This window comes from Ochotona curzoniae, unplaced genomic scaffold, assembly GCF_017591425.1.
Source record: "Ochotona curzoniae isolate NIBS_2020 unplaced genomic scaffold, NIBS_Ocur_1.0 contig_3819, whole genome shotgun sequence".
NCBI lineage: Eukaryota > Metazoa > Chordata > Mammalia > Lagomorpha > Ochotonidae > Ochotona > Ochotona curzoniae.
Genome location: NW_024466004.1, coordinates 8580873 through 8597352, shown reverse-complemented (window position 1 = coordinate 8597352; position 16480 = coordinate 8580873). Strand labels below are relative to the sequence as shown.

The following is a 16480-nucleotide window of genomic DNA, read 5'->3' as shown; positions in this document are numbered from 1 at the left end:
TTTCATTGCAGGCATATACCAAGCATAGAGTCCAGCATCTTATTGTCCAGCTACATTCAATGGTTTCTTGGGGAGACCATCTCTGGTCTGAAGGCAGAGCTGGCAGAATATCATCCCGATCAATTAAAAGCCCCAAGATAACATCAACAACAATTTACAACATTATGGAGTTAACTGACATAGTACTGAGTAGCCAATATGTTAAAAAAAATGCAGGTCATGACTTAATATTTTAAAGCAAGAGGGATCATTACAATTTCTTTAAGGAATGAACATTAACCTTTTAAAGGAAGGCTTTTAGGTCTATATTAACATCCCCATAAATCTTATCATTGCAAAAGAATGTGACTCACTTACCCATTCTTGTCGCCAAAATGAGCCTGGAGCTGGGACTCCGTGAATTGAGTCAGTTCACCCATGTACTCTACTCCCAGCTCCTGGATGACATAGGCCCCCAGCTTTCCTCCGAGACTACGGCTGATGATAAACAAGACACAGAACTTGAAGAGCACATCATAAATTACTCATTAGCCACAAACAAGATATTCTGCTTCATGCAGCTCTCCAGAAGGTTCAGGGGGAAACGAGCGTTAATTAGTCCTACAGACTCCTGATTCCCCAGCTTCTAGACTAAAGGAATCCAGACACTTTGGGAGTTAGGACTTGGGAGATAAATAGCAGCACAAACAACAGGCTCAAGTCATTGATTAGCTATCAAGCTGACTACATATAAACAATGACTGTACAAGACCTACTCTCTCATGTGAGGATTAACATTCCAGACACAAGTCCGCTATATGGCTAAAACTTCGCAGACTTCAGAAATCCATCAGTCTGTCTTTTGAAGCTCCCTACTGTCAGCTTTAACTATCTTTACAGTCTGTGTTCATTCCTTATCTTCCTCAATGAGGTTCACTAAACCAGCTTATGTTCCAGTTCACTGAAAATATCTTATCCTTTGCCTGTGTCCTAACATTCTCCAAATTATTACTGCTTTACTCTTCCTGTTGGACTCACCGAACTTTATGGAAACTCAAAAACAAAACACCATGCCGTTTCCATAAAGGCATCCCAGATTGCTTTCTTCTGTGAACTCCAGTATATTCCTGTGCAATTCATTTAGCCAACACTCACAGGGGATCTTGGGATAGCATTTTTACTGTTGTTCTGAACTATTACATCTGTCCCTTTCATCAAAGTTATGAGCCCCTGTCAAGGATGCACAGCAATCTGCTATTCATTGTTATAGCTTCTTTCATGCCTGGTCTGGGAACAATTTAGATGCCCTAAACATCCTGATACTGAAGAAAACAAAAAGCAAAATTCCCACTTAGTTATAACTTAACAGACTTGAATATGAAATCTAGAGAAAGGTATACCTACAGGTACAACTTGGTCCATAATTTTTAAAAGTATTAATTATTAAATATAAATGTATGATTATCAGTCACAGATAATCCAGAATCAGAGATTTACTAAGAACAAGAACAAAAAAATTCAGTATATTGTTTAAAACTTCCTCCTAACTGTCTGGTACCCGTTTTTCCTGGCTCCGATCCTTAATGAAGAAACTAAAACTAGAGCATTTTCACGTAGACATGAGTGAAGTTCAAGGCACTCCCTGATGACTTACATTTTGCGAATAGGCACCTGGTTGAAGAGCTGTGGAACAAACTTGTGTGAGACCAGAGTCTGGCGGTTGGGCTTGTTCAGTCCACAGGCCAATTTTGCTAGGACCTAGAAAGATAATAATATTAAAATCTCATTATTGTCGACCCCCTTGTGTACAATTTGTGAATTTTTTTTAAAAAAAAAAGAATTTATTTATTTTTTATTGGAAAGGCAGATATAGAGAGAGGAAGAGAGACAGAGAGCAAGATCTTCCATCTGGTGATTCACTCCACAAGTGACCGCAACAGCTGGAGCTGTGCTGATCCAAAGCCAGAAGCCAGGAACTTCCTCCAGATCTCCCACACGGGTACAGGGTCCCAAGGCTTTGGGCCACCCTTGATTGCTTTCCCAGGCCACAAGCAGGAAGCTAGATGGGAAGTGGAGCTGCCGGGATTAGAACCGACAACTATATGGGATCCCAGCGCGTTCAAGGCGGGGACTTTAGCTGCTAGGCCACGCCACCGGGCCCAGGAATTAGTGAAGCAACTACATGAGCCCAACATGAATGTTCTAGCTCATGTCAAAGCACAATTTGGAATCATTGTAATGACACATGTTCCTCTTGCAGTGACTGTGACGCACCTTATTGTGGGAGATGCCAGCGGAACACTGGAACCCTGTCTGCTTCTCTATGGCTGCCCTCATCTCCTCCACAATCACGGCTCCCACGGTGAGCTGCAGGTCGGGAGAGGCTGGGTCATCCACTGCCAAGGACCCGAGCCACTGCAGCAAGCCTTGCTTTCGTATCTCCTCTGAAAAAAAACAGTCACAATTAGACGTTAGGGAAAATTCATTATTTACAACACAGCACTGTGGTCAATGACAGACTGAACAGTTCACAGCCTATACCAAACAGCCAAGGTGGGTTACCAGCTCCCACTGCTGAGGTTTCTCTAAGTACACGCTGTGAGGTTCACACAGTGAACTGTGAGTACATGTTATGAGGTGCACACAGCCACCCAATCCCCTGCGATGCATTTTTCAGAACACACTCCCATTAAGTCATGTGAGGTTGTCCTCATTATCTAATGTCCAAGTACTCACACTCCAAGGACTTCACAAAAAAGGGCGTTTGGAGAGCTAACGATAAGACATCAATTACTCCTTTATACCAATTCTGGCAGCCTTAGCTCTAGCAATAGGCTGAGCCTTATAATGCTAATTGCAACAAACGTTTACATTATCATCTTCCATGAGCAACAATTTAAAAAAAAATTATAGTTTTTCAAGAATTTTATTAGAAAGTCAGATTTATAGAGAGAAGGAGAGACAGAGAGGAAGATCTTCCATTGCTGGTTCAATCCCCAAGCAGTTGCAATGGCAGGAGCTGAGCCGATCTGAAGCCAGGAGCTTCTTTTGGACCTCCCACATGCGTGCAGAGTCCCAACGCTTTGGGCCGTCCTCAACTGCCTTCCCAGGCCACAAGCAGGGAGCTGGACAGGGAGTGGAGCAGTGGGGATATGAACCGGTGCCCATATGGGATTCCACCACATGCAAGGTGAGGACTTTAGCCACTAGGATACAGCACTGGGCCCGCAGTGATTTTTTCAAATACATTTTTAAAAATACATATCTAGGGCCCAGTGGCGTGGCCTAACGGCTAACGTCCTCGCCTTGAACGCACCGGGATCCCATATGGGCGCCGGTTCTAATCCCGGCAGCTCCACTTCCCATCCAGCTCCCTGCCTGTGGCCTGGGAAGGCAGTTGAGGATGGCCCAAAGCCTTGGGACCCTGCACCCCTGTGGGTTACCCGGAAGAAGTTCCTGGATCCTGGCTTTGGATCAGCATAGCATCAGCCATTGCGCTCACTTGTGCAGTGAATCATCGGACGGAAGATCTTCCTCTCTTTCTCTCCTTCTCTCTGTATATCTGCCTTTCCAATAAATAAATAACATGTTTTTTAAAAATACATATCTATTTTTACTTGAAGGGCAGAGTTACAAAGAGGGAAAGGCAGATTTTCCATTAACTGATTCACTCTTCAAATACCACAATGGGAAGAGCCAGTCTACCTGAAACCAGGAACCAGGAGCTTTTTACAGGTTTCCCACATGCGTGCAGGTGCACAAGCGTCTGGGCAATCCTCTGCTGTCTTTCCACTTGCACCTGCAGGAGGTTAGATCGCAAGCAGAGGCAGAAGCAGCCAGGATTCAAACCAGCACCCACTTAGGATGTTGGTTCTACAGGTGGCGGATTTACGTACCATGCCACAGCACTAGCTCCATGAGCAATATTTTTTTCCTATCAATTAACTAAATAAAAAATGTTAACAATTAACTCAAGCTCCAATACTAACTTGAATTAATATTATATATTTCTAGAGGTTGGCTTTATTTGAATTACTAATAACATAATCAAAAGAATTTTTTTAAAACTATTAACACAGAGCGCAGGCAGAATATGAAAAAGAGAACACTCATAACTGTCATTCCATTCCTTAGATATTTACAACAAGCCTGGTCAAGGTCCAGGAACCCAACTACCTTATCCACATCCCAAATCTGCAGGAGCAGAAAACTAGAACCAAAAGCCAGAGCTGGGACTCAAACCCAGGTGTCTTGCCCACTTGGCTAAACCCTCGGTCCTCTCACAATATCCAGTCTTTTGGTGCCTGAGCACACTGCATAAAACTCTACTGATCTAATTATCTTAAATTTCCAGTTTGCAGTTTTTATTGTATCAGCTTTGCACATATATTAATTACATTTACTTCTAAGAACTTCAGGATTTTAACGTTAAACATTGACATTATATATTTTTTAAATATATTTACTTTTATTGGGAAGGTAGATTTACAGAGAAGGACAGACAGACAGATCTTCTTTCTGCTGTCTCATCCCCAAGTGGCTGCAATGGATGAAGCTAAGCTGATCTGAAGCCAGGAGCTGGGAGCTTCTTCTCCCACATGCGTACAGGGTCCCAAGCCTTTGGCCCTTCCTCCACTGCTTTCTTAAGCCATACATAAGCAGGAAACTGGATAGGAAGTGGAGCAGCTAGAACACAAACTGGCACCTATATTGGATGCCAGCACTTGTAGGCAGAGGATTAGTCAAGTGAGCCATTGCACTGGCTCTGATTTTAAACATCTATTTCTCATTTTGGTATTTACAAATACCATATTATATACATTTTAAGATCAACTTTATTTGAAAAACAGAGTACAGAGAGGAGGAGGGATAGATGGGGAGAAGTCTTCCACCTGCTGGCTTATTTCCCAAATGGTTATAACACTGGGCCAAGCCAAAACCAGGAGCCAGCCTCTTCTTCCAGGTCTCCTACATAGATGGTAGATTCAAATACTTGGGGTCATCCTCTGATGGTGTTTCCCAGCTCTGATCAGCAAAGCTTCATCAGAAGTGGTGCAGAGGGACTGGCACCATGGCCAGCTAAAGTCTTCACCTTGAAGTGCCAGGATCCCATATGGGCACTGGTCTAATCTCGACAGCTCCGCTTCCCATGCAGCTCCCTGCTTATGGCCTGGGAAAGCAGTCGAGGACGGCCCAAAGCCTTGGGACCCTGCACCCGCGTGGGAGACCTGGAAGAGGTTCCTGGCTCCTGGCTCTGGATCGGCGCAGCACTGGCTGTTGCAGCCACTTGGGGAGTGAATCAGCGGATGGAAGATACTTCTCTTTGTCTCTCCTTCTCTCTGTATATCGGACTTTGCAATTTAAAAAAAAAAAAAAGGGAGGAGCAGCCAGGACTCAAACCAGCCACCACATGGGTTACTGGCACTGCAGTCAGAGGCTTAACTTGCCATGCCACAATACCTGCCTTGAAATATTATAGATCTTAACCTAGTGACCTTGTCCTCCTCAAGCTTGGTAGATTTACTTATTCTAGTACTGTATTTAGTACATCCCTTAGGCTTTCCTATAAACATGGTCACTCACATTGCCTGCAGAATTTTCTTCTTCCACATCTGCACTTTTATTTCCTCATCTGTTTTGATTACACTGTTTTGTACTTTCAGTATGTTGAAGGGAACTAGCCTGGTAGTGAACACTGAAGACTTAAATTCTGGGATTCTATTCACTAATCTCTAGCTAGACTCCACAACTCCAGGAAGAAAAGCGCCAAGAGGTTTGCCCTTATCTGAGCTGGTCAGTGATGCACCAGCTCCCTCTAGTGATCGGAAGAAGTCATCGTGTGGCTGTAGAACTGAGGTCCCTTAGTTTCCCTGTAGGTTACCACAGCCTAGCCATGCGACTGACCAAGGGTGGTCTTTCTTTTTTTTTTTAAGATTTATTTTTATTGCAAAGTCAGATATTCAGAGAGGAGGAGAGACAGAGAGGAAGAGCTTCCGTCCGATGATTCACTCCCCACTGACCACAACAGTTGGTGCTGTGCCGATCCAAAGCCAGGAGCCAGGAACTTCTTCCAGGTCTCCCGTGCTGGTGCAGGCTCCCAAGGCTTTGAGACATCCTTGACTGCTTTCCAGGCCACAAGCAGGGAGCTGGATGGGAAGTGGGACTGCCAGGATTAGAACCAGTGCCCATACGGGATCCCAGCCACGTTCAGGGCAAGGACTTTAGCTGCTAGGCCCTGCTGCCAGGCCCGCATCTTTCTTGCAGCAGCTTCTGGACACATTTCTACTGTTTCTTCTAGCAGTAACAGACTGCCTTGTAAGTCACTCCAGAAGTGTGTCAAGATAGTTTCCTTGTGGTTAATGTTCACAGTTCAGAAGTTTTTACAGAGTTCTTACAAATGTAAGAATCTCTTTACAAAACAGCTCAAAATTGGGCCCAGTGTGATGGTGTACAGTTAAAGTTCTCACCTTGAAAGTGCCAGGATCCCATATGGGCGCTGGTTCTAATCCCAGCAGCCCCGCTTCCCCCAGCTCCCTGCCTGTGGCCTGGGAAAGCAGTCGAGGACAGCCCAAAGCTTTGGGACCCTATACCCGTGGGCGAGATTTGGAGGAAGCTCCTGGCTCCTGGCTTCAGACTGGCTCAGCTCCAGCCATTGCAGCCACTTGGGGGTGAACCATTGGACACAGATCTTCCTCTATGTCTTTCCTTCTCTCTGTATATCTGACTTTCCAATAAAAATAAATAAATCTTTAAAAAAAGCTCAAAATTGTATGTTAAAAATGAAGAGAGTAGATAAAATGTTCCTGAAGAGAGCCATTCTTACTAGAATTTTAGCTAAGAACAAGATGTAGATACTGGGGGCCCGGCGCGGTGGCGCAAGTGGTTAAGGTCCTCGCCTTGCACGCCTGGGATCCCATATGGGCGCCGGTTCTAATACCAGCAGCCCCGCTTCCCTTCCAGCTTCCTGCCTGTGGCCCGGGAAAGCAGTCGAGGACGGCCCAAAGCTTTGGGACCCTGCACCCGCGTGGGAGACCCAGAAGAGGCTCCTGGCTTCGGATCGGCATAGCATCGGCCGTTGCGCTCACTTGGGGAGTGAATCATCAGACGGAAGATCTTCCTCTCTGTCTCTCCTCTCTGTATATCCGCCTTTCCAATAAAAAAATAATAAAAATAAATCTTTAAAAAGAAAAAAAAGATGTAGATACTGGAAAAAAAATATAGATACTGTGTTCAAAGCCTCCAGGTGAAAAATGCAATTGAATTTAATAATTCTCCATTTTTTTAAAAAAAGAAGACCTTATATTTAAAAATATTATCTCAGATCTAGTACATACCACTATCACAATCTGTTACTACAAAAGCAAGCTCTTACTGCACTAACTTTATTATAGCATTAAGAAAAAAATTTTTAATCTTTAAACATATTCAAATATATCATACAGATAATATCACAAGTTTTTTCCCAGTAAATAAACATAACATAGATTTAAAAGCCATCAATCCCTTCACATCAATAGTTAAGTAAAAAATAGAAAAATAGATAGAATTACAAAAGTATCAGCAAAAACTTAAAACATGTATGAGTATAAGAAAAAAAAAACGCAGAGTCCTTATACAAAAAAAAGCATAGCTTTAGTAAAGGCGAAACAATTGGATATTCATTAAATTAAAAAAGAAATTTGATTTCTAGTTATCACTACCATTCCCACATATACCCCACACCCCCCACCAAAGATAATCCTAAATGGAAAAGGCAAAACAACTTTAGGTAAATAATGATTTTTTCTTTCTTCTTTTAAATTTACTTTTATTGGAAAAGCAGGCCAGATTCATAGAGAGGAGAGACAGAGGAGACAAACTCCCATCCACTGGGTCAATCCCTAAATGTCTGCAATGATTGTAGCTGAGCCGATTCAAAGCTAGGAGCCAGGAGCTTCTTCAAGGTCTCCCACGTGGGTATAGGGTTCCAAGGGTTTGGGCCGTCCTCTGCTACCTTCCCAGCTGTTACAGCCAGTTTGGGAGTGAATCAGAAGATGGACGACTTGACTTCTCTCTGTAAATCTGCTTTTCCAATGAAAATAAGTAAGTCCTGATATCACTACACACTGACAAAATGCCTGCCATTCCACATGGGCTGCTCCATTTCCTATCCAGCTCCTTGCTAATGTGCCTGGGAAAGCAATGGATGATGGCTCAAGTGCCAGGGCTGACACCTGTTTGAGTGACCCAGAAGAAATCCCACAGCCATTTAGGGACTAACTGGGGAAGGGACACTCTCTATTTCTATCACCGTATTTCTTTCAAATGAATTTTTTTAACCCTTTTTTAAAAATATGGTAAACTGAGAAAATAATAAACCATTTAATAAATAAGTACTGGGAGCCTGGCATGATGGCTCAGTAGCTAAACACTTACCATGCAAGTGCCAGGATCCCCTATGGGTGCTGGTTCATGTCCCAGCTGCTCCACTTCCCATTCAGCTTCCCACTTATACCTGGGAAAGCAGTTGAGAATGGCCCAAAGCCTTGGGACCCTGAACCTGCACAGGAGACCCAGAAGAAGCTCCTGGCTGCTGTCTTGAGATTGACTCAGCTCCCACCATTGTGGTCACTTGAGAGTAAACCAGCAGATGAAACATCTTTCTCTCTGTAAATCTGCCTTTCCAATTGGGCCCAGCAGCATGGCCTAGCGGCTAAAGTCCTCACCTTGAACGCACCGGGATCCCATATGGGCACCAGTTCTAATCCCAGCAGCTCCACTTTCCCATCCAGCTCCCTGCTTGTGGCCTGGGAAAGCGGTTGAGGACGGCCCAATGCTTTAGGATCCTGCACCTGTGTGGGAGACCTGGAGGAGGTTCCTGGCTCCTTGCTCCTGGCTCTGGATCGGCACAGAACCGGTCATTGTGCTCACTTGGGGAGTGAATCATCAGAAGAAGATCTTCCTCTCTGTATATCTGACTTTGTAATAAAAATAAATCTTAAAAAAAAGACATATATATTAAAAAAATTTCTGCCTTTCCAATAAAAATAACTAAATCGTTTAAACAAACAAATACTGGGAAAATGAGCTCACAACACAGAGAATTAAGGTGGCTCCCTATACTAAATAAAAAGCTGAATTGTCACTGAAAGACCTAAAAAAAATGGTAAGACAACTTGAAGACATCACACTGGCAAATACTGTCAAACATCACGTAATACTAATTTGTTGGTAAGAATACCGATGGTGATTCTAAGGGGCAATGCAGTAGTCCTCAGCAGAACTGTGTGTGTGTGTTTATCCTGCAACACGGAGTTCACCCATGGAAACACTTCTCATTATCTAAGCAGCAATGTGTCAGAAGCAACCAATGAGCCCGTCACAATAGAAAGTGGTCTGTACACTGTTGGGGACACTGACAATTTCCTGCCCTGTGATTGGCCCTTTGCCCTGATTGGTGTGCCTTGGTGATCTTTAAGCTGATTGGACAGGATTGACATATAAGCCGGAGGCTTGGCGGGGGAGGAGCTGCAGCGTAACGGAATTAACGGAAATAACGGTTTTTAATGGAAGATCAGAATAAAGCGCCTCGAAGACTCTCTTCAGTGTCGGGCGATTTCTTCTATGGGAAGGGAGACCCCGATAACTGGTGCTGTGACTCAGATACAAGTCAGCTGGTGAACGCCAGGAATGTAAGCTGAGCAGATCACTCAGGGAGCCGCTTACAGCGGGAATTAGTTTACAACTGAGTTTTTTGCTCAGGAAGCCGCACTAGGCGAGGACGTGCACGTCAAGTTCATGGGTTTAGCGACAAGTCAAGTTCGCGGGTTAACGACCATTCAAGTTCACGGTTTACCGCCCATTCAGGTTCTCTGTTTAACGACCAGTCAAGTTGTGGTTAACATCGCTCAATTTTGCGGTTTAACAATCAGTCAATTTCGCAATTTGACAATCGGTCAACTTTGCCGGTTAGCGACGATCAGAGGTGTTAGAAATGTGGGCAATTTAATTTCTTCAGTGCACATGCAGCCTTTATTGCAGAAACTGCTGATAGTACTGTTGTTTTTGCAAACTGTGCAGAGGATCGCCCCATGGTTTCTGGAGGAGGATCTTTTGATCCTGCCACAATGGGAGCACTTAGGCAGAGACTTATCTAAGGCAGAACGGCAGGAGCCCCTCCCTCCAGGAACGGTCAGGTTCTGGACATTGATTAAGTCTTGCCTGACAGATGGCACTGATAAATTCAGAGGACTTATACAGGAAGGTGAGAAAGCCTCATGGAGACGCAAAAAAAAAAAAAAAAAAAAAAATCAGAATGGATAGTTTAAAGACCCTTAATGATTTCCAATAGGTATTGGGGCATATTAATTGGATCGGACCATATTTTTGTATTATTAGACAATGCTAAAATTGTGTCCCCTTTTTATCCCAGCCTTGCTTTGGGATTAATCCCCGTGGTCTTATGCCTAATCATATATGGCAGATGGATGTTACCCATGTTCCCAGTTTTGGTCGCCTTTCTTTGGTTCATGTCTCTATCGATACCTGCTCTGGGGTTCTTTATGCCTCATACAGGGGAAAAGGTTCAAGATGTTATATCTCATTGCCTTCAGGCTTTTGCAGCCTGGGGCGTCCCCCAATGTTATAAGAATGATGATGGACCTGCCTATACAGCCAAAGCATTTGATAAGTTTTGTTCTGAATTTGCGATTAAACACTCCACTGGCATTCCATATAATCCCATGGGCCAGGCTGTGGTAGAGTGTGCCCATGCAACTCGCAAAGCATTATTAATAAAACAAAAAGGGGGAGTAGGAGCCACCCTATATCCCAATAGTCCTAAACATCAATTGCCTTTAGTTACTTATATTTTTAATTTTTTTATTTTGGATTTGGATGGCCATTCTGCTGCCCAACGCCACGCTGTTGGCGCAGGCCCCTACAAAGATTGGGTGAAGTGGAAGGATTTTTTTTAAATTTATTTTTATTATTTTTTTTATTGGAAAGGCGGATATACAGAGAGAAGAGACAGAGAGAAAAATCTTCCGTCCGATGATTCACTCCCCAAGTGACAGCAACGGCCCATACTATGCCGATCCGAAGCCAGGAGCCTCTTCTGGGTCTCCCACGCAGGTGCAGGGTCCCAAAGCTTTGGGCCGTCCTTGACTGCTTTCCCAGGCCACAGGCAGGGAGCTAGAAGGGAAGTGGGCCTGCCGGGATAGAACCGGCGCCCATATGGGATCCCGGGCGTGCAAGGCGAGGACCTTTAACCACTGCACCACCGCGCCGGGCCCAGGAAGGATGTTTTAACAAACAATGGATGGGCCTGCATCCTGTCTTACGTGGAGCGGTTTCTGTTTTTTTCACAGGATTCTGACAGACCGGTGTGGGTGCCAGAACATTCGACACAAGTGATAAGAAAGCTGGAGCAAGATGAACCTGTGGACATGGTGGATGACCAACCAGATGTTCATTCAGATACCGAGAAGAGACAGCCAGAATCTCCAGCTAAAACTGCACTATAAAAGGGGTGCGGCAAATATTGCCTCGCTGTCTAGGGCCTTGGAAATGGCCCTCAGAATGGTCTGGCTGTCAAAGTACTGCGACTCCTAGAAGAGTAGCACCTGGTCTTGCTGTGACCAATTTATTTCCTACCTGTTCAAATTCTGCCTTTGTGGGGTATAACTATACATATGGTAACCCTGTTCAATCTGTTTCTGCTCAGTCTTGGAATGTCTGGGTACTTTGCACTAGTAGGGGTGGGTGTTCAGATATATCAGCTTTTGCATTTATTGATAAGGTAGTGATAAAAAATTATAATTATAGTAGTAATAGTTCTAGAGTATGGGAAGAAGATGTTAAAGTTAATTGCAGTCGTGATGTTATCTATAATGCCATTTATGTATGTGTACAAGCTCCATTTATGTTTATTGTTTCCATGAGTGCTAATGTTACCCTTTTGAATTGCTCTGTAGTTAAGTGAGCCCTTACCCAGTGTTGGAATGGCTCCGGCACTGCGGTGCTGGTACGCATTCCACAGCTTATTCCCATGCCCGTTCAGGAGAAAGAAAGTGATCTTCAGGTTCTTATTCGTCATACATTTTTAAAGAGGAGTTTTACTTGTTAATCAGAGAGTGGATCTTTTGCAGGAGGCAGTGGAACAACTGCTCCATCATATGGGGGCCTCCTGTGTGCTTAGTCTACCTGGAATGTGTGTCACTCCCTCTATTGTCACCAATGGTTCCCGAGCATTGAATTTGTTCAGAGAGTTATCTGCTATGCTATCCCCTAATGGAAGCTGGTCCATACGATTTGATAATTTGACTTAGGAACTAAGATCCCAAATTATAGCCATAAATAGCACCAAAGTAGAGATTGCCACGGTAGAGCAATGGACAAATTGGATACTAAAGGATCTTTCCTTTGCACGCCAATGGGCCGGTATAGTAGGCCTGGGCCTTATCTTATTATCATTCTTTGGTTTCTGTGGATGCTTCATCTTCAAGCACAGCGTCAGCAGCAGTAACAGCGGCTGCTAGTGCAAGCTGTGCTTGCCTTCACAACAGAGAATCCCCAGAAGTCTGGCTAGGCATGCTGGACCGGTAGCCAGAGACGGGTAAGTAACCAATCCGGCTGCACCAACCTAAGACAGGTGCCATGTTCCTAGCCACGTGGTTAGCCCATGACAGGTAAGGGGAGCCCGAACTTGAAACACCTAAGACAGGCACAGTCCCTTGCTTAATAAAACAAGAAGGGGGAGCTGTTGGGGGCACTGACAATTTCCTGCCCTGTGATTGGCCCTTTGCCCTGATTGGTTGCCTTGGTGATCTTTAAGCTGATTGGACAGGACTGACATATAAGCCGGGGGCTTGGCGGGGGAGGAGCTGCAGTGTAACGGAATTAACGGACATAACAGTTTTTAATGGAAGATCGGAATAAAGCGCCTTGGAGACTCTCTCCAGTGTCGGGTGATTTCTTCCGCAGGATGGGAGACCCCGATAGTACACATGGTGGATCTATACCATGGATCACATTGTAGGGACATGCCATCAGTTCCATACAAACAGGACCACACACAGACCTCTAATGTTACTACTGAAAAAAATTAGGAATTTGCTCTCTAATAGCAGTTATTATCTTACAGTTTTTAAGAAGCACATACTCAAAATATACCAGATAACTGATATACTGACATAACTAGATACATCACTACATCTGTATGTGCATAGCCCGTTGCTGACACAGTGGACTCTGAATGACCTGAGGTCCTCCCATTAAAAATGTTAACCCTTCTCACAGATGAAGAAACCACATTTTGCTCTTGTAAATCACCCTGTGAATAACTAGAGCCCTCCGTCTTCTGTCTCCTACTTTTAACACTCACTTGCCCTAGTCTTTATCCAAGATAGAAGTTTACTTTCATATAGATTTCACAGCTTCTCAACATTCATATACCTGGAAGGATAAGAGAATTTGTGTATCTTCCATGCGAGTCCTCCTGATTCACTCAGTCTGTAGTTTAAGTTTCCTTTCACTCATTCCAAGCAGCAGCAGAATGATCAAGCAAAGCATGTTCCAAGGGCAGGAAGCAGAATATGTTGTATGGAAGTACCTTTTGCAACAGTGTCTTCTGCTGTCATAAGGCCTTGGGGCAACCCTTCAATGTAGGTAGTTGGCAACAAGTCCGCTGAGACAGGTTGACCTTGTAGTTTTTGCAGTCTCTCTTGCACAGCCTCAGTCAGATCTACATAAGCCTCATCGATGCTGGCACGTTCAATTACAGCAAAACGAGACATTATCCCCATCACTTGCACACTGGCCTCCCGATACCTAAGTTGAAGAATCACACATGTAAGCAACGATTATTAACAATCTTGACACTGTTGGCCCCTCTCCTTCCTCTTTAAACAACAATAACAAACACTCGAGCATTGGCTTAACAGAGCCTAACTAGTAACCACCCAGAAGAGGCCAGTGAGCAGGTAAACAGTAACAGGAGCAAGGAAAAGGAAAGGGAGAGTCAGAGAGGCAAATATTTCAGCACAAAACGTCACCACAAGAAGGGCTACATCCAGATGATGCACTGATCTATGGGACAAGGACTTCTCGAAGAGGAAATAAATACCTCAAACCAGGATAACTAGGAAACACTTTATTATGATCATCCACTCCAATTCTATTATTATCATAAACTAACCATTCGGTCTTCTGTTTCCAATTCCAATGGACAGCAGCCCATTTGACACTCACAGGGACTGACCCAGAATGGGTCAGGCTGCAGCACTTGCCAGCACATACAAAGTTCAGGACTGAGGGCAGACCATGCCAAGTAGGGCTGTGGCACTGGCCAGCATGCCTGAGATCTGGGGCTAGGGTGGGCCTTGGAAATATGCAGAACTCCTCTGCTGGTCTGCACTGTCAGTTGGGGAGTACGATAACCAGGGCTGGGGGTGGGCCAGGCCAGGCAAAGTTGCAGTACTTGTTAGCACTTGTGTGAGTGTGCCAGGTCTGGGGGCAGGTCAGGTTGAGCCAGGCTGCACATGGGGGACACGACAGCCAGCTCTTCAAGGTCAGTAGGGGATTGTCAACTGCCTCGTCAATGGATGGAGAGCAGGCAGGTTAGATCACTCTCCTGGCCGAGTTTTGCAGCATGTTCCTGGGCCTGGGGATGCACTGAGGTATGTTTGGTCAGCCAACAGACCTTGGAAAGATTTCCTCAACCCTGGTGCAATGAAGTTGATAACATCTCAGAACTATTAAAACCACTAAAGTAACATCCTTGGGACATTCTTCCCCACACTGAGGTCTCTAAGGCACCATCAAATTACTGTCTGCCATCCCTAGGTGCCGATGTAGTTTTGTAGTCCCCTTCCTTCCCCCACTGGGAACATAGTAGAAAAAAAATTATAACATTTGTCCTACCCACCTTCCTCCATACCTTAAGTGTCTCCACCCTAAAGGACCCACATGGGCATGCATCCCTCTCAACTATGTAAATAATATTAAAAATAAAAAACATTATTTATTATTTGATTACGATTTTTAAAAGTGGGCCCGGCGGTGTGGCCTAGCGGCTAAGGTCCTGGCCTTGAACGCGCATGGGATCCCATATGGGCGCTGGTTCTAATCCCAGCAGCTCCACTTCCCTTCCAGCTCCCTGCCTGTGGCCTGGAAAAGCAGTTGAGGACGGCCCAAAGCCTTGGGACCCTGCACCCGTGTGGGAGACCCGGAAGAAGTTCCTGGATGCTGGCTTCGGATTGGCATAGCATCAGCCGTTGCGGTCACTTGGGGAGTGAATCATTGGACTGAAGCTCTTCCTCTCTGTCTCTCCTCCTCTCTGTATATCTGACTTTCCAATAAATAAATAAATCTTTAAAAAAAAAAAAAAGATTTTTAAAAGTTTAACATAGTCTAGTATGGTTTTTCTGATTCATACTTGGAAGCTAACAACATACATTTTTAGGGAAGTTACTTTGTCTATTCTAGCCTAACATTATATACAATGCCATGCAACATGTTATTAGCTAAGCTAATTCTGCTTGAAGGCTAAGTTTATTAATCTCCAGCTGAATTTTCTTTTGTGGCAATAATTCCAATATAGGCTTGGCTATCTGACTACTTGTAGACTTCTAATTCATGAAACTATTCAAATGCCAAGCCTTACCATGATCCCTACAAATACCACAGAACCACAGCATGAGAAAACTAATAGCATAATCTGGAAAAAAAAATTTAAAAAGGTGTGAATCCTCAGTCTTCTATTTAGCCACCTAAATTTAAATTATTTAACCTCTCTTAACTTTATTCATCTGTGAAAGGGGCTTATGCTAGGACCTATCTCCTAACAGTATGATATTTAAAACAGATATTCCCATACAGAGCAACACAGTGCCAGGTGTATAAGACATGCCCAATAAATAATGGCAAGGGGTGGTCTACCTATGCTATGCTGGTATGTGTCTCCTGTTCCAAGTCTAAATTTCTAAAATATAAGGAAGCATTATTCAATTTCAAAAATAAGAAAATGACCTCTGAGATTACTCAATTCTGGCAAATCCTTGTAAACATCACACTAGAATGTCAGTTTGACTCCGTCTTTACTGAAGAGCTCTCAATGTCAATTTATTTACTTCTAACACTTTGGGTTTTTGGAACGAGAACACAGGAACTGATGTTCAACTTTTAAACAGGGAACTGAATGGGTGTCAAAGGCGGCAGCTGTTTTAGGTTATAATGTTTCTACACTATTTCTGAAACAATGAAAGTGTTTTCATTGCACAGAGGCAAAATAACTGACCAAAGTTAACTTATTCACTTTTGAATGCTAACTTTTTCAATTTGAAAAATGGTTCTAGCTCCTCCCTCTTGGGTTACCACTATCATGGGAGGGCACGAAAACTAGGACAAGGGCTGTTGAGAGGCACTCAACAACACCTTTGAGGGCTTGATTGTTGAGCTGGGCAGAAGGATCTAAGCTTCAATACCCATCGACATGTATGAGAGCCAAATGGGATGTGGGACA

General features: G+C 44.0%; 1 protein-coding gene across 1 annotated transcript in view; it reads right to left on the bottom strand.

Moving 5' to 3' along the window:
* The window catches only part of POLH (DNA polymerase eta), a 34173-nt gene that overhangs the window by 9543 nt on the left and 8150 nt on the right, over window positions 1–16480 (bottom strand). The window contains exons 4-7 of the mRNA XM_040983443.1: window positions 13571–13788; window positions 2254–2423; window positions 1634–1737; window positions 358–477 (exon numbers count right to left, since the gene is read on the bottom strand). Coding sequence (XP_040839377.1) covers window positions 358–477; window positions 1634–1737; window positions 2254–2423; window positions 13571–13788 — 612 coding nt within the window. The remainder of the gene's footprint in view (window positions 1–357; window positions 478–1633; window positions 1738–2253; window positions 2424–13570; window positions 13789–16480) is intronic.